This window comes from Myotis myotis, unplaced genomic scaffold (assembly GCF_014108235.1).
Source record: "Myotis myotis isolate mMyoMyo1 unplaced genomic scaffold, mMyoMyo1.p scaffold_m19_p_32, whole genome shotgun sequence".
Taxonomy (NCBI): domain Eukaryota; kingdom Metazoa; phylum Chordata; class Mammalia; order Chiroptera; family Vespertilionidae; genus Myotis; species Myotis myotis.
This window is the reverse complement of record NW_023416338.1, coordinates 712780-735249: the sequence shown is the minus strand read 5'-3', so window position 1 is coordinate 735249 and position 22470 is coordinate 712780. Positions and strand designations below refer to the sequence as shown.

Genomic DNA, 22470 nt, shown 5'->3' with positions numbered 1-22470 from the left:
TGATTATCTTTCAAATAAACACAACACACAAAGACATAACACACACTAATATTCTCACCTTTAATGTTGAAAAAAATTTTAAAGAAATTTGGTGACAATAGAAATTAAAGGATGAATGATTCAATTAATATGAAACTAAAATAATTTAAATACAATGATGTAACATAGAAGGTTGACCTTAATTTTAGTAATAAATTACATTTTCTATATAAACACACAAAGACCTCAAAGTCAGAACCACATTTACTTCTGTAACTGAAGGGTTTGTCCACCAGGCACCAAGTGAGTCACACACACTGAACATGAGATTTGTAGTGGAGAGATTAGACTCACTTTTTTGGTAGCACCGTGCAAGGAGAATGAGAAAGGTAGTGCTCAAAACTTGAACTCCTGGTTCATTTACTGGCAGTTGGTTTTAAAGGGTGAAATTGGGGCAAGGGGTCTTCAATGGGTGATCAGCTCATGTGTATATTCTGATTGGTTGGAGCGCATGTTACAAGGAGCTCTTTTAGGAGTTGTGATCATCAGTCATCCAATGTCAGCTAGCCTGGGGTTTATGTGACTGTGGTCCATGAGAGTCAGTGGTTTTCTATCTGGTAGAACATTTTAGTTCTTATAAAACCAACTCAAGATATGTGTCACTATGTTATCAAGATTCCAGAGGGGGGACTAGTGTCACAAAACCCTGATTAATGTCTGAAAAAGTTACTTTGGTGAATATATGGAAAAGGTACTCAGGTCTGTTTCCTTGCAAGTAGGGGTTTGGGGGTAGGGGTTTGGTTGAGAAGGGATTCTGGCTTGGTTTCAATTTTATGACATTGGGAATTCACTAGATCTGTTAATGGAGCAGAATCATCAAATTGACTTGATTTTTTTTTCTTCTTCTTAATGTGAAATTTCAACACAAATGTCCTTACAAAAGAAAGCTAATAGAATAGATTAACAATGATGGGGACTGATTGCATCAATGACCCCTATCAATGGACTCCATGTATCCTCTCACTTTCCAATATAACTTTCACCCTGTAAAGGATTGAGTCTGTTTGCCAACCACGTGAATATTATGGGTTTCTTTGACCAGAATAATGTGGTAGAATGATGTTGTGCTAATTCTGAGCCTTGCACACATCTGTCTCTTGGATTACAGCCATGGCTGTGTAAACAAGCCCAGATCATCTGGAATAAGCCTCCAGCCCCAGTGTTCCAGCTTATGCCACTAGACAAGCCTCAAGCCTACCACCAGTCAATCCAAAATTTGTGTGAGAGACTCATCCAAGGTCAGCAGAGCCACTGCCCTGACCAGAAGCGTAAGAGATACCAGATCTACCCAGTCATCCCTACTTACACACTTTACGTTATGGAGTACTGAGGAAATTTGATACACGAAAATCACTAACAGACACAATAACTTTATTAAGTAAAATTGACAAAATTGAGGAAGCAGAAAGTTAAGAAAATTGCCCAAGATCACACAGCAGGTAAGTGCTGAAACTGGGGCACAAACACAGGCTACTTAGCTCCAGAGTCTGCTCTCCTAATCGGTATTCTATCTTTTTCTACTGCTAAAGCAGTGCAGGAACAACTGTTCTTACTAGTATTTCTAAGAAACTGTTCAACTAATTATGCAACCACATTCAGAGGCAGATACCAACCTGGGGCAACTGATTGGCCCCTATTATGGCCACCTTGACCAGCTATGAGACCAACAAGATCTCAACCTGGCTGGATGTGAGGCCTTCATATGTACAAGTCAGTAGCATTTAGAAGTAGAATTCCACTGTCTTACACCTGAGAGCTGAAGAGTCATTTTTTCACAAATATAGAACAAACCTAAAATTTGTGTGAAACCACAAAACCCATTAACCAAAGCAATTCTGAGAAAGCAAAACAAAGCTGAAGGCAATCCATTCCATGATTTCAAACTATATTATAAAGCTACAGTAATAAAAACCAACACATAGAGCAATGGAAAAGAATAGAAAGCCAAGAAATAAACACACACACATAAGGTCATTAATTTAGGAGAAAGGAACCAAGAATGCTAAATGAGGAAAGGACAGTGTCTCCAATAAACTGTACTGGGAAAACTGGACAACCACAGGAAAAAGAATGAAACTGGGTCACTATTGTAAGGGTTCAGAATGAGTCACCCCAAGACATGTACTTGGATTGTTTTTGAGCTGAAGGCACCTGAGACCCTGGGAGTCCAAAAGAAACTTTTACCTCTCCCTTAAAGAATTTAAGCTGAAACCGGTTTGGCTCTGTGGATAGAGCGTCGGCCTGCGGACTGAGGGGTCCCGGGTTCGATTCCGGTCAAGGGCATGTACCTGGGTTGCGGGCATATCCCCAGTGGGGGATGTGCAGGAGGCAGCTGGTCGATGTTTCTCTCTCATCGATGTTTCTGACTCTCTATCTCTTTCCCTTCCTCTCTGTAAAAAATCAATAAAATATATTTAAAAAAAAAAAAAAGAATTTAAAATTTAGGTCTTGCCAATAATAAGAGTTATCATCAGAAATAACATTTATGGCCTATATTGAGGGCAGGGCAAATTTCTAATTACTGAACGTCTGCTCTTCTCATTGTCCTGCAATGTCCTTCCTCCCTTCTGAAGCCTCAGGAGCTTTACCTCATCTTTAGCTCAGAATGTCAGACATACACCACCTGACTGCTCCTCCTGTCTTGAACCTCTCACGTATGTTTCCAAGTAGACTCCACTGGAAGAGAGATATTTAATAATCCATTTTTGGCAGTAACTATGGTAGCTTTTCTGGATGCTCAGCTAAATACAACATTGAAACCTGGAAGCTAGGTATAAAATACAGTAGCGTGTTTGACTAAGCTTTTGTTTCAAATACATCCATCACAAATAATCATTTTGCCAGATGCATGACACAGCTACTACATAAGCACTCATGTTGCCTTCACTCATGAAGTTCCCCTTTTATTTTAAATTTAATGATTTTGTTTTGAAATAATTAATATATGCAATTTTATTTTTAATTAGAAGCATTTTCAAAACAAGCAAAGGGAGAAACTTCACATTAGATGTGAAGGGAGCAAAGTTCATTTGGAATTACACACAAGCACAGACACAGAATTTTGTGATATTTACTGTGATATTTTGTAATATTTTGTGATATTTTGTGATAAAAATACTGTAACATGTTATAAAATTCCCATTTCGAAAACCCTGAGTAACCTAGACAACTGACCACATTAATGACCCTGCTTTTTCTTCCTCTGCCTTAATTCCTGCTCTTAGGTTTCAAATAAAAAGCAAACCCAAAACATATAAAGTACTCATACAACTAGACCAAAGGAAGACAAGCAGCCCAATCAGAAAATGGACAGAAGACCTAAATAGACACTTCTCCCAAGAAGGAAACACAAACAGTCAAGAGTCATATGAAAAAATCCTCAACGTCACTAATCATCAGAGAGATGCAAATTAAAACACAGTGAGGTGCCTCCTCACATGGGCCATAATGGCTACTATCAATAAATCAGCTGACAACAAGTGCTTGTAAGGACGTGGAGAAAAGGGAACCCTAGGATACTGCTGGTGGGATTGCAGACTGGTACAGCCACTATGGAAAACAGTGTGGAGGTTCTTCAAAAAAATTAAAAATGGAACTGCCATTTGACCCAGTCATCCCACTTCTAGGAATATAACCTAAGAAGTCTGAAACACTAATCAGAAAGAATATATGTACCTCTATGTTCATAGCAGCATTATTTACAATAGATAATATCTGGAGACAGCCCAGGTGCCCAACCATTGAAGAATGGATTAAAAAAAAACAGTGGTACATTTACACAATGGAATACTATGCAGTTGTGGGAAAGAATGATCTCTTACCCTCTGAAAAAGCATGAAGGGGCCTGGGAAGTATTATGCTAAGTGAAATAAGTCACTAAGAGAAAGACAAGTATCACATGATCTCACTTAATTGTGAAATCCATGAACAAAATAAAGTGACAAACAAAATAGATCCAGAGACATGAAAGCATGCAACAGAGTGTGAATCTTCAGAGGGAAGGGGTGGGAGGGAAAAATTAACCAAAGAACTTATAGGTGTATGTGAATAACCCATGTACATAGATAATAGTGAGGTGAAGGCCTGGGGAGAGGACAGGTGAGGGGAAGAGTGGGGTCAATGGAGGGAGAAAAGAAGAACATCTGTAATACTTTCAATAAAAAGATACATTTTAAAAAAGCAAACCCACAAAACCATAGCCATCATACCCTTGGTCCCCTATATAGGCAGAGTCCTTCAGCCCAAGTTCATTTCTCTCTCTTTCACACACACATGCATACACACAGCTTTATGTGTGGCTTTAGGGGTACAGGACTGTGAGTAATAAACCTTACCTTTTCATAGTTCCATGATGGTTGTTGTTATTATAAGAAGGACCACAAGAGTCCATCCACCCAGAACACTGACGCTGGTCTGAGGAACAAGTAGTAGGAACCAGGCCAGTGCCCAGGCATCCCTATCCTATTGCATCGGTGTCAATAGACGGAGACTTATAGGGAACAATGATAAAATCTATAATACCAGGAAGAGCAGTTAAGGTACCAATGTACAGAGAATGAGGGACACATGGTGAAAACCGAGGTTACAGATTTTATGGAATGAAATTATACAATGGATTAGGTAGCCAAGTGCAGTTTTTCTACATGAGTAACTCCACGTATTACTATTCTACCTACAAAACAAGAACAAATTACTTACAATAATATATGTCATTTGAGAAGGAATTAATCGTAAGACATCAATGTTTCTAGTGAAGTAAATGGAAACTTCTCACAATTTCTGATCAAGGATGAAAAAAAAACTTTGTAAAGGTTAAAAAAGGATAAAGGGAAAAACTGACCATATAACAGACAAAGCAGAAAGCTTAATAAAATGGTTGCTTAAATTGTATAGAGAAGTTTAAACAAACAAAGGAAATTCAAGGGCAGAATAAAAGGACAAATTCTGGCCCGGCCAGTATTTCTCAATGGTTGAGCATTAACCTATGAACGAGGAGGTCTCCATTGGATTTCTGCTCGGGGAACATGCCTGGGTTGTGGGTTCAATCACCAGGAGTGGGTATGCAGGAGGCAGGTGATCAATACTATTCTCTCATCATTCATGTTTCTCTCTCTCCCTTTCCCTTCCTCTCTGAAATCAATAAAAATATGTTTTTAAAAAAATAAAAGGAGCAAGTCTAAAAAACACAATGTGATTAAAGAATCACTATTTCTGGTTTTAGGTTCTGTAGCCCAAAACCAAGGGCACTTTTTACCCCGGAATGATTGTCCCCTTTGTACCTGCCATCCCAAAGAATCTTTTCAGGGCCCTCTTTATGTCCCTGTTCCTGAGACTGTAGATAAAGGGGTTCAGCATGGGGGTGACCACAGTGTACATCACTGAGGCTGCTGCACTTGAGTGTGAGCTGTGGGTAGAAGCAGAGCTGAGATGCACTCCAATGCTTGTTCCATAAAATAAGGAGACAACTGAAAGGTGAGACACACACATAGAAAATGCCTTATATTTCCCCTGAGCTGATGAGATTCCTCGTATGGAGGACACTATCTTAGAGTAGGAGTAAATGATACCAGCAAGGGGACCACCACCCAGTAGCACAGATACAAAATACATCACCATGTTATTAAGAAAAGTGTCAGAACAGGCAAGCTGGACGACCTCTTTAAGTTCACAGAAAAAGTGTGGGATTTCCAAGTCTGTACAGAAGGACAATCGCAACACTATTAAACTTTGTGCCAAGGAATTCAGGACACCCATAATCCAGGACATCAGAACCAGCAGTCCACAGAGACGGGGGTTCATGATGACCATGTAGTGCAGGGGGTGGCAGATGGCCACATACCTGTCATAGGCCATGACGGCTAGAAGGAAGTCATCCAGTCCCCCAAAGAGTAAGAAAAAATACAACTGTGTGATGCAGCCTTCATAGGTGATGGCTTTGCTTTGTGTCTGGATGTTCCACAGCATCTTTGGGACGGTGTTGGAGGTGAAACAGATATCTACCAAGGACAGGTTGGAGAGGAAGAAGTACATGGGTGTGTGGAGGTGGGAATCTGAGCTGACGGCCAGGATGATGAGCAGGTTTCCCAACACAGTGACCAGGTACATGGAGAGGAAAAGCCCAAATATGAGGGGCTGCAGTGCTGGTTCCTCTGAAAGTCCCAGAAGAAGAAATTCTGAAATCACAGTATCATTCTCAGGTCCCATGGGGTAGAAGTGACTAGCAGGAAAGAAAAAAATAGCATGATTACTTTTTACACAAATGGCCATTACAAGCACAGTTGAAATGCTACAATTATATTTTGTAACAAAGCAACAATATTTATTTTTTGTACGTATCATCCCCCACGGCATCTCTGATTAGGAATTGCTGTCTTCCTCAACCTTTTTTTCCAAGGTGGTCATGGATTACACTGTCTTAATGAGAAATGCTTTCATGCACTTGAGGAATATTTATTGACAATTCCCATCTCCAGGGAAAGGGTACCGGATACTCAGAAACAAAATTCCTAGAATATAATGATAGTGAAAGAATATATACAACAAATATGTCATAGACCAAGTTAGATGGTGTCATGTGAAGAAAAAGAAGGTAAGTATAAAAGAGAGTGGATGGGGTGTTATTTTATACTGGGAGTTCAGGCAGCCCTTCAAACAAGGTGGCAATTGAACAGAGACCTCAAGGAAGACAGAGGGGGTGACACAGGGTTACTTGGGGATGGAGGATTATGTAAGAGGCAGTGCCAAAGCCCTAAGATGACACTTGTTTTAGGTACTCAAGGCTCAAAAAGGACACTGAATGGTGAAATAGAGGCAAGAAGGCACAAAATAAAATATTACAGTGCAACATAAATAGTGAGTGTTTATGGCTCTCTTTGTTCAGAGAGGTGTGGGCGGGGGGGGGGGGCGGTTTCTGTGTGTATGTGCAAAAATTGCTGGATCACAATGTAAAGGCATGTCTTATTTTGGGACACAGTAAAAATAATATGGAATTAAATACAATAAATGTGAGAGCAGTTTAAAAGGCCAGTTTCTTTGGGTAGAAGCAGAGCAGAGATACAGGGAAAAATAGACCCATGGCACCTGTTCTTCCGTGAGCATTCTCTGAGATCTCCTTCATACTCACCCTTGTGCTGATGAGAGAAAGACCCACAGAATGTAGAGAAAGAGTTCCCCGGTCTATCGGGCACCAGCTGTAGAAGAGTAAATTAGAACTCACACCTCCCTAACCCTTAGTCAGTGCTTTTCTGCTCTGCAAGGCTGCTCACCCTGTCAATGCTTCACACAGAAAAGGAAATGCTAAGGTTGAAATAAAGCAGAATCCTGAGAGCTGAGCAGAGAGAAGGGAGGGCCTGTTCCTGCTGTGGGAGGAGAGAGGCCATGAAATTGTGCTCTGAGATGGAGAGAAGAAAGGGGCTGAGAAGGAATAAGTTGCAAGAAACCACTTCAGAACAAAGGACATCAAATGTACGGGATCTTGAGTCCATCCCTTTCACTATTTCATCAGCCTGACTGTTCCCCCAGAAGACACGGTTACTAAAAGCTTTACTTCTCCCCACAGAGCTCACTCTGGCACCCCCAATGGCGTCACTCACTGGATTTGGTTCTACCGGTCCTTCCTTCCTTGGACAATTGATGTGGAAAGAGCAAGAAATGCAGGTCAGGTGCTGGTTTTCCAGAGCAGTTGAACATCTTAGAGAGGATGCTCTTAGCCTGTGGCTGAGGAGCCTCAGGTGAGTCTGTAGAGGGAGGTCCAGAGGCTGAATTCTCAGGGCTCCTCATTAAATGGACTGTTTTACTGTTGCTCAGTTCTCTAAGCAACTCAGCTCCCTTGAAACCAAGGGACCATAAATAAAAGGCAACTTTTCTGCCAGTGTTGGTTTCCATGGGTTCACCTTGGGGGCCAGATGAATATTCCCTTCCTACTGATGGATCCACCTCCCCTGGAATGAACATCTCCCCAGGGTATGTAAGCGCTCATGCAGGACACATGGACAGGATAACATCATGAGCTTCTGAGCTGCTGTGAGTCACATGGAGTGTCTGACCCAGAGATTTAGTGATGTCCCTGACCACACCCATCCCAAACAGGAACCTCCCAGAAACTTCCCCTTGACCTCAATTGTGAGAACCAGGGATCAATTATGAATATGCACTTGATGGGGCGTAAACTTCAGGTACTGAGGTAATGTGTCCTTTGTACAAGTTCCCCAGATCCAATTGTTCAGTTTTTTCATCTAAGGGTAAACGCACTCACATCTTTAAACTCCCATCGGTACATCTCTTTTTCTGGCCAGCGAGGCTATTCAGAGCATTTCTTTACAGAAAGAATACTTTAAATATAAAACCAGTACCTGTTAGTGACTTAAGACAGTCACTGCCAAACATAGTTTTAAAGAACTGGATAAAGATTATTATTGGACCATCAGTGCTCTGTTGCAGCTACTTAACTCTGCCATTGTACTGTGAAAGCACTTATAGGCAATACCCACACAGATGGGCTTGGATGTAAGTATTTATTTTCTGTGGATTCTGAAACAACTAAGTCCAAGCAGGGTCCAAGCAACAACCAAAATTTATTGCAACAAGTTCTTTTTTTATTGTCTAACGTTTTACATATGTCTCCTTTTTCCCCAATTGACCCACTCCCCCATCCATTCAAACCCCAGGCAAGCCTCCACCGCCCCAGTGTCTGTGTCCATTGGTTATGCTAATATGAATGCATACAAGTCCTTTGTTTGTTCTCTAACCCCACCCTGTCCTACCAATTGTTGCCAGGGTTCTTGTTCCAGCATCAAGAAGGGTTCAGGAATCTGGAGGAGGCTGTGGGTAGATGTTAAATAGGAGTCTGGGGACTAATAAAGAGTCCGGAGAGGAGATATAATTTTGAAAGGCATTTGGGGGTCAGAGGAGCTTAGCTAAAGAAGCTAAGATCCAAGATCTTAAGTCTCAGGTCTTAGGTTCTCACCTTCCCCAAGACCCCAAGCTTTTCATTAACACAATTTGTCCTGAGGCGAGGCAGAGATATACATTTCAAAGGGTCAGGGTTTGGTACAGAGTCCATTGTCAGAATGGGGGAATTAGCCTACGGCTGTTCAGGTGTTTGACCAGTAGGAGGCAATAACATGTAGATTAAGATGCCTTTTAGCTGTCTGGCAGCCAAGAATCAATTTAATGTATCCTATTCAGATTTGGGGAAATGCCTTCAGCCATTCCCAGAAGCAACCCTGCTGTACATGCTGGAACTGGTCTCCAGCAATTTGTCTCTAGATCAATCTATTCTTGTTCATCAAATTATTTTGAACATTACATCCCACATATTAGTGAGATCATGTGATATTTATCTTTCTCCGACTGGCTTATTTCACTTAGCATAATGCTCTCCAGTTCCATCCATGCTGTTGCAAATGGTAAAAGTTCCTTCTTTTTTATAGTGGTGTAGTATTCCATTGTGTAGATGTACCAGTTTTTTAATCCACTCATCTGCTGGTGGACACTTAGGCTGTTTCCAAATCTTAGTTATTGTAAATTGTGCTGAAAAGCACATAGGGGTGCATATATCCTTTCTGATTGGTGTTTCTGTTTTCTTGGGATATATTCCTAGAAGTGGGATTACTAGATCAAATGCGAGTTTAATTTTTAACTTTTTCAGGAACGGCCATACATTTTTCCACAGTGGCTGCACCAGTCTGCATTCCTACCATCAGTGCAGGAGGGTTCCAATTTCTCCACATCCTCACCAGCACTTGTTGTTTGCTGATTTGTTGATGATAGCCATTCTTACAGGTGTGAGCGGATAGCTCATTGTTGTTTTGATTTGCATCTCTAGATGATTAGTGACTTTGAACATGTTTTCATATGTCTCAGGGCCTTCTGTATGTCCTCTTTCAAAACGTGTCTATTTAGATCCTTTGACCATTTTTGATCGGATCACTTATCTTCCTTTTGTTAAGTTGTATGAGTTCTCTGTAAATTTTGGAGATTAAACGCTTATCAGAAATATCGGTTTATAACCAAAATGGTGGCATAGGTTAACGCCGGAGATTGCTGCCTCGAAAAACCACTTCAAAAAACAACTAAAGACGGAACGGACATCATCCAGAACCACAGGAAGGCTGGCTGAGTGGAAATTCTACAACTAGGAGGAAAGAGAATATCATACCCAGACTCAGAGGAGGCGCAGTGCTGAAGTGAAATACTGAGGTGCGGAGTGCGCACGGAGCGGGCTGGCGGCAGAGAGCGCGGTTGTTGTTTTCAATCAGGAGGGAGTTTCAGACTCTGAGCTCCAGATCCGGGTGAGTCTCTAGGGACCCAGACTCAAACGGGAGAAGCGGGACTGTCTGGCTTCGGTCGGGAATCGAAGGCAGCTTCCTCTCCAAGGTTTGCAGCAGTTGCTGGGACTCTGTGAGGCAGAGCCCCTAGGGACGGAACTGAGAGCGGCCGTAACTGCTCACTCCGGCCCACCCTGTAGATCCCCAGGGACCCGCCCCGCCCAAGCCCTGCACAGAGCCATTTGCCGGATAGCCTCAGGCAAATGCTAGATTAGCACCGCCCTAGAGATCCAGCACAGAAGCTCTCCCACTGCAGACACAGCGGACTCTCATAGCCAGTCAGCCTGGAGGTCAAATCACCCCCACTATTGCCGACAACAATCAAGGCTTAACTACAACAAGACTGCACACAAAGACCACTAGGGGGTGCACCAAGAAAGCATAAAAAATGCCGAGACAAAGAAACAGGACAAAAACTGTCCATGGAGGATATAGAGTTCAGAACCACAATTTTAAGGTCTCTCAAGAACTGTCTAGAAGCCGCCGATAAATGTAGTGAGATCCTTAAGAAATCTAATGAGACCCTCGATGTTGTGATAAAGAACCAACTAGAAATTAAGCATACACGGACTGAAATAACGAATATTATACAGACTCCCGACAGCAGACCAGAGGAGCGCAAGAATCAAGTCAATGATTTGAAATGCGAGGAAGCAAAAAACACCCAACCGGAAAAGCAAAATGAAAAAAGAATCCAAAAATGCGAGGATAGTGTAAGGAGCCTCTGGGACAGCTTCAAGCGTACCAACATCAGAATTATAGGGGTGCCAGAAGATGAGAGAGAGCAAGATATTGAAAACCTATTTGAAGAAATAATGACAGAAAACTTCCCCCACCTGGTGAAAGAAATAGGACTTACAGGTCCAAGAAGCACGGAGAACCCCAAACAAAAGGAATCCAAAGAGGGTCACACCAAGACACATCATAATTAAAATGCCAAGAGCAAAAGATAAAGAGAGAATCTTAAAAACAGCAAGAGAAAGAAACTCAGTTACCTACAAGGGAATACCCATACGACTGTCAGCTGATTTCTCAACAGAAACTTTGCAGGCCAGAAGGGAGTGGCAAGAAATATTCAAAGTGATGAATGCCAAGAACCTACAACCAAGATTACTTTATCCAGCAAAGCCATCATTCAGAATTGAAGGTCAGATAAAGAGCTTCACAGATAAGGAAAAGCTAAAGGAGTTCATCACCACCAAACCAGGATTATATGAAATGCTGAAAGGTATCCTTTAAGAAGAGGAAGAGGAAGAAAAAGGTAAAGATACAAATTATGAACAACAAATATGCATCTATCAACAAGTGAATCTAAGAATCAAGTGAATAAATAATCTGATGAACAGAATGAACTGTTTTTTTTTGTTTTTTTGTTTTTTTTTTAATATATTTTTTATTGATTAAGATATTACATATGTGTCCTTGTCCCCACGTTACCCTCTACCCCCCACCCCCCCCACCCCCGCTCATGCCCTCACCCCCCCGTTGTCCATGTCCATTGGTTAGGCCTATATGCTTACATATAGGTCCTTTGGTTGATCTTTCCCCCTTACCCCCACCCTCCCCTACCTTCCCTCCAAGTCCCGACAGTCCAATCAATGCCTCTCCGTCTCTGGATCAGTCCTTGTTCATCAGCTTATGTTGTTCATTATATTCCACAAATGAGTGAGATCCTGTGGTATTTATCCGCTCTCAAGTTCCATCCATGCTGTGGCAAATGGTAAGAGTTCCTTTTTCTTCTTCCTCTTCTTAAAGAATACCTTTCAGCATTTCATATAATGCTGGTTTGGTGGTAATGAACTCCTTTAGCTTTTTCTTATCCGTGAAGCTCTTTATCTGACCTTCTATTCTGAATGATAGCTTTGCTGGATAAAGTAATCTTGGTTGCAGGTTCTTGGCATTCATCACTTTGAATATTTCTTGCCAGTCTCTTCTGGCCTGCATGGTTTCTGTTGAGAAATCAGCTGACAGTCGTATGGGTATTCCCTTGTAGGTAACTGAGTTTCTTTCTCTTGCTGCTTTTAAGATTCTCTCTTTATCTTTTGCTCTTGGCATTTTAATTATGATGTGTCTTGGTGTGGTCCTCCTTGGATTCCTTTTGTTTGGGGTTCTCTGCGCTTCCTGGACTTGTAAGTCCATTTCTTTCACCAGGTGGGGGAAGTTTTCTGTCATTATTTCTTCAAAAAGGTTTTCAATATCTTGCCCTCTCTCTCCTTCTGGTACCCCTATAATTCTGATGTTGGTACGCTTGAAGTTGTCCCAGAGGTTCCTTACACTATCTTCATATTTTTGGAATCTCTTTTCTTTTTTCTTTTTCGGTTGGGTATTTTTTGTTTCTTTGTACTTCAAATCTTTGACTTGATTCTTGGGATCCTCTTTTCTGCTGCTGGATCTCTGTAAATTATTCTTTATTTCAGTCAGTGTATGCTTAATTTCTAGTTGGTCCTTTTTCATGTCCTCCATGGTCTCCCTATACTTATTGAGGGATTCATTAAATTTATCGGCGGTTTCCATAAAATTCTTGAAAAACCTTATAACCGTGGCCTTAAACTCTATATCCAATCGTTTGCTTTCCTCCATTTCTGCCATTTGTGACCTGTTTCTTTGTCTCCGCATTTTGGCAGCTTCCCTGTGTTGATAGAGTGGCCCTGTGCGCCAGGTGTCCTGTAGGGCCCAGTAGCTCAGCCTCCCCAGTTACCTGGGGTGGACACTCTTGGTGCACTCTTGGTGCCTTGGTTGTTGTAGAATCACTGGGAGGAATTGACCTCCAGGCCAATTGGCTGTGAGAATCAGCTGTGTCTAAAGTGGGAGAACTTCTGTGCTGAAGACACCCTTCTGGGGCAAGACTTGCTTCAGTGGGGCTTTGGTGCTCACTGAGTCTGCTCCCTGAGTGCGTCCCTTATGGATCTGAGGAGGTGCAGTCTGGATGAACCCCCTCTGACCACTGGGTACAGTGGCTCCTGGATCTAAGGAGGTGCTAATTCAGCCTCTGCCTGAGGCCACACAGCAGGAGCCACGAAGAGGCTCAGCTGTGAAGCAATCCAAGCCGCTGCGGGGCCTTGGGCCTTCTCTTGGAAGTTCAGGGTCTGCCTGGCTGGGCTGCAGTTAGGTACATTCACATGCAAAAGCCTCTGCCGCAGCCTGGGTGGGGCGGGGTCTCAGGGAGTCAGAGGGCGGAGAAAGCGGCCATGGCCGATTCTCCGCCCGGAGTCGCACGTCTCAGTGTTCCGGTAACGGCTGCAAGCACCTCTGAGGGAAAGCTGCCCTCACGTTCGCTCGCTGCCGGACAGACCAGCTTCTCCCCGTATGAGACCTGGGTCCCCAGAGACTTCCCGGAACCGGAGTTCAGAGCCTTTGGGAGTTTGTGATTCAAAAAGACAGCCGCGTCCTCAGGCGCCACCCCCTTTCCTCGCGCGCGCGCGCCGCCGTACCTCTGCACTTCACCTCCGCAGCGCCTCTGGCTCTCAGCGTGCTTTTCTTTCCTTCTAGTTGTAGAATTTACACTCAGCCAGCCTTTCTGTTGTTCTGGATGATGTTTGCTCGGTCCTTTGCGGTAATTTTCAATTGTTGTGTGAGGCAATAATTTCCCGGTGTTTACCTATGCCGCCATCTTAGTTGCTCCCCAGAATGAACTGTTGATTATAATAGAATCAGGGACATAGAAAGGGAATGGACTGACTATTCTTGGGGGGGAAAGAGGTGTGGGAGATGCAGGAAGAGTCTGGACAAAAATCGTGCACCTATGGATGAGGACAGTGGGTGGGGAGTGAGGGCGGAGGGTGGGGCGGGAACTGGGAGGAGGGGAGTTATGGGGGGAAAAAAAAGAGGAACAAATGTAATAATCTGAACAATAAAGATTAAAAAAAAAAACATAAAAGAAAAAACAAATATATGAATATTTCTTGCCACTCCCTCCTTGCCTGCAAAGTTTCTGTTGAGAAATCAGCTGACAGTCGTATGGGTATTCCCATGTATGTAACTGACTTTCTTTCTCTTGCTGCTTTTAAGATTCTCTCTTTGTCAAATAAAAAACTTCTCCTTCTTTAATCTATCTATCTATGTGTTCATTTACTATTGGAAAGGAGAATAGAGAGTAGCTAGGCCTGAGTTTGTGATTGGAATTGGTTAAGCTATTAGTGGAAGAAGAGAACAAGCAAGGAAAGGAATAACAGAAGCAAAAACAACAACAAAAATAAACAAACAACAACAAAATACAAGCAATAAAAACCAAACTCATCAACAATCAAACATTAACACGACAGAAAGAAAGAAAGAAAAAGCACATAATGAAAACAAAACAAAAAAAGGGAAGTAAAAGAAAACGTGGGTAGTGAAGAAATGGAAGAAAGAAGTGTGTATGGACTTGGAACAGGGGAGGAGATATTAGGTATATGAGTAAGATCAACTTTTAACAGGGAGTAAAAAGAAAAGATAGAGAAAAACTAAAGCAGGAACAGGGTAAGAGAAACAGGGCAAAGGGGAAAGTGAGAAAGAGATTGTTGGCATAAGGAAAAATTGAGATAGAATAAAATAATGCTACAGGAAAAATAAAAATAGAATGCAGAACACTAATCCCAAAATAAAATAAAATCAAGAAAAATAAAATTAAACCTTAAGAAAAGGTAAAATAATAGTAGTAATAATAGTAATTAAAAACTAAAATATAATTTAAAAAAGGTGAAACCAGGTGAGAAAAAAACATTTAGTTTCTCAAGTAAAAGATAAAAAATAAAAATGTGAAGTAGTGGAGGTCATTCACTTCCTCCACTGTTCTGTTTGACAGGTCTGCTTCCTGTCAGGTAGACAGCCCAGTATTGAAGTCCCCTGCACTCCACAGCTCCCCTGCATGATAAGCCATAATACCTTTTCAAGCAGTCAGGAGCTCCTTGACTCTCAGCCTGCCTTTAGCTGTTTTCACAAGAGTCAATCTCTGATACAGCCCCTGGGTGGCAGTGTTTCGTATTGATATCCGAGGCTAAAAGGCCCCTCCCCTACCCAGTGTTTAGATGGCTTTCCCTGCTGCGCTTATTGCTGGTTAGAGGGATGGACTGCCCTAGAGCTGATTTTCTGTTTGTTTCTCCGCACTCTGTTCTCCAGGTTCCACAAAAACAGCTTTACTCGGCAGTCTCCTCGGGTGTTTTTTAATTGGAAGATCCTATGTACTGGGCTTACTAATCAGAAGCAAGGATTTAAAAAGAAAAGAAAAGCCACAGGATCCGCGCAGACTCCCGTCTTTTTCCCCTGGCACAACGCAGCCAGCACACTGGTAGAGCTCCAGGCTGCGCTCCTGTGCCCAGCCCTGCCATGGGTTAATTTCTATAATCTCCTTCTTCCCGCAGCCCTGTGGACCCCCTTCCACATTCGAGGGCTACACTGACCCCAACAGCACATTTTTTGTGGGGCGCAAGCTTCCTTTGAGACTCTAGTTCCTGCTGCACCCGATTCGCACACATTTCGCACATTTCTCCCTCCAGCCTGGACCCCAGATCTCACCTCTTCCTAGGCCTAGGCAATAGCTGACCTTTCCGGCCACAGATTTCCTCACCGTCCATGGATTTCTCACCAGCTGTGTTTAATTTGTCAGTTCAGGGTGGATATTAATCAATTCAGCTGTTCCTTCTCTCTGCTCTGTGAGAGTCACAGAGCGCGTCCAGGTACTCACGCCACTTTGTCTCCTCCTGGACAGACTTTCTGGGCACCCGCAGTCGGAAATGCTGGAGTCTTGGTGTTCCTGGGCTCCCAGCTGAGGTAGCTGGACCCTGGGGGTTGTGGTTGTAGGGACCCTGCAGGAATCCGAGGGTCTCCCCGATTGAAGTTAAGGCTGGGCTTCAGATCACTGCCTCTCTCCCCTTCAAGATGTGCAGTCTCTGTGGCAGAGCCGGCCCCTCCAGTAGAGATTTCAGCAGCAGTAGAGGCTGCCCAGCCAGGGGAGCCTGGTCCAGCAGTCCCCAACAATTCCTTGGAATATAGCTATCCCTCACTCACAAATACATACACTCTCTGCACATCCACGCACTCTCCTTTTGTTCTCTCACTCACATACTATCTTGCAGCCTGCCCTCCTGTCAGCAGCCATCTTGGATCTCCTCATCAAGTTCTTCATGCCAAAAAGACTTTTCTTGGGACTTCAGAAAGGCTGCACTCCCTGTAGGGCTCTAAGGGAGGCTGCGCTCCTTGCCACCTCCTCCGTTACCTGACTCCAAGCATCCCTGGGCTTTGTGGCTGCATCACTCCTATCCTGGGAGACATATGGTCTTCTTTTCTCTGTGCCTCTCCACTGTATATCTTATAAGGACCCTGGTCCAAAGGGTCCAACTGGATAATCCAGGACGATTTCATCTTGAGATCCTTAATTATATCTATAAAGAGCCATTTTTCAAATAAGGTCACATTTACAGGTCCTGGGGGTAAGAATGTAGCTATATCTTTCACGGGGCTACCATCACCCTACTGATAAAGCCTCTTTACAAAAACAGGCTGTGGGTGGGATTTGCTCTTTGGGGAGTCCTTTGCTGACCCCTGATTTAAGTGTGTAGATTCAGACATGGGCAGTAAGTAGATCAGATACAAAATTGTAAAATTAAAAGAAGAGTTAAATCTGGCCTCTTTTCTGCTAGTGGGAAGGTCCAGGAAATCTATAGCACACAGGCTCTGCTCAGTGTCCCAAGACCCTGGCTGATGTACTCTCAGACTCATTCACCATCCTGACTTTCTTCCCAATATAACTCTCCATATGCCAGTGTCCATTAAAGTCAACCTGAAGTACCTCAAAACAGCTCTAGGACAGTGATGGCGAACCTATGACACCGTGTCAGAGGTGACAAGCGAACTCATTATTTTGTTGGTTTTTCTTTGTTAAATGGCATTTAAATATATAAAATCAATATCAAAAATATAAGTCGTTATTTTACTATGGTTGCAAATATCAAAAAATTTCTATAGGTGACACAGCACCAGAGTTGAGTTAGGGTTTTTCAATATGCTGGCACGCCGAGCTCAAAAGGTTCACCATTACTGCTCTAGGAGAACTTAGCTGAATGGAGGCCCATTCATGAGCTGTCCTTGGTTTCTGCTGATGGTTCCAGTAACCTGGCAAGCAATTCTCTTTCTACGGCACCCTTCGAATCTAAAGAATAGTGTATGGAGTGCAGACTACCTGATTTAAATTATGAGCAGAAGCAGTCCACCATGAAAGCCATGAGCCTCTAACACTGAGAATTTATTAAGTCTATTATCTTAGAATAAACTAATAGGAAAAATCATCTAAATATACAGGAATCAACTCATGATATGCAAATGATACTGTATAAAAGCACTTCTAAGAAACTGTACATAAGGTAATGCCTAACTATCATAAAATAGTTTCCTTGATCATCTGCTAATATCAGACCTGACAAGAAAATATTTGAGGAATCTTCTTGAAGGTCATACAGAGGACAAATATGCCTGCTATTGTCATGTATGTCATCACTGTTCTGAAATTTCAAACCAATGCAACCAAAGAGTAAAAGCAATAGTAGGTTCATGTCTTGGGTAAAAGTAAACTAATCACATTTACAGATGATAAAATTGGCTACCTAAAATGCATTAGAAGGCTATTGCAACTAAGAAGTCATTTGATCAGTCTAGATTAAAAAAACAAGTAGGTATTGTCCGGCCGACTGCTCAATGCTTAACCAATAACCCATGAACCAGGAGGTCATGAATGGATCCCTGGTCAAGGCACATGCCTGGGTTGCCGGCTTGACTATCTGAAACACATGCCACCCTCTGGGTCTTTGCACTGACTCTTCCCACAGCAGGGCACACAATTCCCCCAGATAACTTCACGACTCCCACTCTGTCTTCCTCTAGGACTCTGTTGAAATATCACTTTGTTTGCAGATCTTTCTGAACTCTCAGTAAAATACAACACCTCCAGTCACTCTATTATATGCCTGCTTTTCTTTTTCATAGCATCTGTCACTTTCTGACAGAGCAGTGTTTTTTCTCCTTGGTAATGTATATTCTTTCTCCATCATTGGATTGTAGAACACTTTATTTCTCAGCATTCTATACTCGTACCCTAGGAGACAGTCAGTAAACAACATAAATACCTCAAATGCATAAAAGAATTTTCCATTAACACTGTATATTACATGACCTCTTTGGGGAAAGCTTACTATAGGTCAAAAATTCCTAATCACAGGTGTCACAGCAGACCCTTAAAGGCTATATAATCAATATAAGTATACAATTGCTTGAATGAAAAACATAAATTCTAGCATTTCACTATGTTAATACCCATATATGTAAAATTAATCATATTATTTTTCTTCCTAGTTTTGACCACTACCACATGGTACAAGGCAATGATACACAAATTTCAGAATTTCTTCTTCTGGGACTTTCAGAGGAACCAGAACTGCAGCCCCTTATATTTGGGATTTTCCTCTCCATGTACCTGATCACTGTGTTGGCAAACCTGCTCATCATCCTGGCCATCAGTACAGACTCCCACCTCAACACACCCATGTACTTCTTCCTCTCCAATCTGTCCTTGGTAGACATCTGTGTCACCTCCACCACCGTCCCAAAGATGCTGGTGAACATCCAGACACACAGAAAAGCCATCACCTATGAAGGCTGCATCACACAGATGTATTTTCTCACACTCTTTAAAAGCCTGGGACAGCTTCCTTCTAACTGTGATGTCCTATGACAGGTATGTGGCCATCTGCCACCCACTGCACTACACAGTCATCATGAACCCCTGTCTCTGTGGACTGCTAGTTTCAGTGTCCTGGATCGTCAGTGTTTTGGATTCCTTGATATACAGCTTAATGATAGCGAGACTGTCCTTCCCTGCAGACGTGGAAATCCCTCACTTTTTCAGTGAACTTAAACGGGTGGTCCAACTTACCTGTTCCTACACCTTTCTTTATAACATGGTGATGTATTTTATAACTGTGCTACTGGGTGCTGGTCCCCTCGCTGGTATCATTTACTCTTACTCTAAAATAGTGTCCTCCATACGTGCAATCCCATCAGCTCAGGGGAAGTATAAGGCATTTTCTACCTGTGCGTCTCACCTCTCAGTTGTCTCCTTATTTTATGGAACAAGCCTAAGAGTGTACCTAGGCTCTGCTGCTACCCACAGCTCACACTCAAGTGCAGCAGCCTCAGTGTTGTACACGGTGGTCACACCCATGCTGAACCCCTTCATCTACAGTCTCAGGAACAAAGACATAAAAGGGGCCCTGAAACGATTCTTTGGGATGGCAACCATAAAAAAACAGCTGTGCTCAGTCTGAAAAACTGCACTTGATTTCATTGCTTCAAGAATGAAAACCAGAAATTAAGAACCTTTAATCAGATTGTGTTTGTACAACTTGCTTCTTTTATTTATTTCCTGGAATTTCCTTTTGTTTGAGTTCAACTTCTCTACACAATTTAAGTAACCATTTTAGTACACTTTCTGCCACGTCTATTATACAGAAAGTCTTTCCCTTTCTCATTTCTTCTAAACTCACGTTTTTTCCAACCTTGATCAGAATGCAAAATCCAGTTTATTTCATAGACAATATGGATTTTTGAAGATTAATCTATTCTCAAATGACATACATCATTATAAGGAAATGTTCCTATATTATAGATAGAATAGCATAACTTTTATTACTCACTGGGAAAACTTTGCTTGGTTACTCACACTATTTATATAACTTCATTCCAGGAAAATCTGACACCTCAATTTTAACTTTTATGTTTCTCATTCTTTATACATCAGCACTCTAATGCTCTTCCTGATAATGTTGATTCTATCATTGTTCCTTATAAGTCTCGGCCTGTTGATGGTAATGCTATAGGCTGAAAATGCCTGGGCACTGGCCTTGGGCCCTGCTACTGGTTCCTCAGACCACAGTCAATGTTGTGGCTGGATGGGCTCTTGTGGTCCTTATTAAAATTGCAACAATCATGAGGCATCTATGAAATCACAAGGTTTATTACCCATAAGTCCTGGAGGATACACAGCATCCTAAGGGCCACATCAGAAGGTCTCAGAATGGGGAAGGGAGGAAAACGAGAGAGAGAGAGAGAGAGAGAGAGAGAGAGAGAGAGAGAGAGAGAGAGAGGAGAATAGGTTGTGTTGGGAGGGGAGAAGTGACCACTTCTCTAGTAGCCATGTCATAAAGCTGGCAATAAGATTATTTGAGATAGATGTCTTTGAAACACAGGCCACATACATCAAAAGTTTAATGTCAGGTATTTACACTAGTATCTTGCTACTAGGATTTATAACTAATCTCCTAGTTTTATTATCTTATTCAATTCTGTGTCCAGAATACCTACAATAATACCTGGGAACCTTGATTATCAAGTATGTATGTCCCAGTGGCTTCTATATGGATAAGAGGCAGGAGAGAAAGAAACCAAAGCCCCCACTTCCTGGCATGATCAAAGAGAAAACAGTTTATGGCAGGAAACCCCCTGCAGTGGTTAGAGGTCCCAACAACAAGGACTGACTAGAGATCGCATTGAATCTATAGATTGCTTTGGGTATTTTTTTAATTCAATCTAGTAAATGTGAAGATCTAATTGGCTTTATTAAGTGATTCGTGAATCAGACAGAATCCCATCTAACAAGTAAGAGAAATTTCTGAAAGGTTGTACAAAAGTAGAAGGTTTTTGCAGAAAAAAAAAAAAAAGAGTAGCATAAGGCAGCTATTAATAATGGAAAAGAAAGAATTGGGGGGGGGCTTGACATCTTTTGTTTGGGAGATGAGAAAAAGGGGGTTTTATCATGGAGATTCCTTCTTCTTTCTACAGGGATGGAGAGGGCCCATGTGACTGATTACCTTACTGGTGCTTGACCAAAAGATACCAACCTGGATGATTAAAATTGTATTTCTGGCCCTAACCAGTTTGGCTCAGTGGATAGAGCATAGGCCTGCGGACTGGTTCAATTCTGGACAAGGGCATGTACCTTGGTTGCGGGCACATCCCCAGTAGGGGGTGTTCAGGAGGCAGCTGATCAATGTTTCTCTCTTATCAATGTTTCTACCTCTCTATCCCTCTCCCTTCCTCTCTGGAAAAAATCAATAAAATATATATTTAAAATTGTATTTCTGGAAGATGTAGAAACTTTCATTAGGTCCAGTATTAAATCTGGGTTTGGCATCCTGGACTTTTAGCATGAGTGATGCCATTTTGAGCCTGTGGTATGGCATAACAATATTAATTTTTCCAATTAGTAAGCAGAGTATACCTTTTTCTGTCTTCAGTTAATGATGGTGGTGAAGGTGGTATTTTCAGGAGTTACTTAGTTTTCCTAGTTTGCTCCCACATATATAGGAGGCATACATGTTATTAAACCTTTGTTTGTTTTTCTCCTGTCAATCTGTCTTTTATTACAAAGACTAGAGGCCCAGTGCACAGATTCATGCACTTGGGAGGGGGAGGAGGCAGGTGGGCCTCCAAGCCTCAGGTCCCTCACTGTCTCTTGCTGTCTCTGAACCTCTCATGTATATTTCCAAGTAGATTCCTCTGGCAGGTAGATATTTGATAAACAAGTTTGACCATTAACTATGGTAGCTTTTCTGGATGCTCAGCTAATTACATCATTGAAACCTGGAAATTAGGTATAAAATACAGTAGTGTGTTTGAATAAGCTTTATTTCAAATACATCCATCACAAATAACTATTTTGCTAGGTGCATGACAAAACTACTGCATAAGCACTCATGTTTCCTTCACCCATGAACTTCCTGTTTAATTTTAAACTAGAGGCCTGGTGCACGAAATTTGTGCACAGCAGCAGGGGTTGGGGGCGGAGAGGAGGCCCCTCAGCCTGGTTTGGACCCTCTCACAATCCGGGACCACGGTCTCCTAACCGCTCATCTACCTGCCTGCCCGATCACCCTAACCACTCTGTCTGCCTGATCGCCCATAACCACTCTGTCTGCTTGCCTGATTGCCCCTAACTGCCACTGCCTTGGCCCCCTCCACCACGGCTTCGTCCAGAAGGATGTCCAGAATGATGTCCAGAAAGACGTTCAGATGTCTGGTTTAATTACCATATTATGATTTTATTATTATAGATTTCATTGTTTCATTTTGGAACAAT

At 42.3% G+C, this 22470-nt stretch overlaps 1 protein-coding gene and 1 pseudogene across 1 annotated transcript; one reads left to right on the top strand and one right to left on the bottom strand.

Moving 5' to 3' along the window:
• Positions 1 to 5289: 5289 nt before the first annotated feature.
• On the bottom strand, positions 5290 to 8028 carry LOC118652602 (olfactory receptor 7A17-like). Its single transcript, XM_036302586.1, has 2 exons — positions 8015 to 8028; positions 5290 to 6244 (listed from the first exon to the last, which is right to left on the bottom strand). Exons 1-2 carry the CDS (start codon positions 8026 to 8028, stop codon positions 5290 to 5292), a joined length of 969 nt encoding a protein of 322 aa, XP_036158479.1.
• A 10776-nt stretch (positions 8029 to 18804) lies between these two features.
• LOC118652554 lies at positions 18805 to 19660 on the top strand (annotated as a pseudogene).
• The last annotated feature ends 2810 nt before the right edge of the window (positions 19661 to 22470 follow it).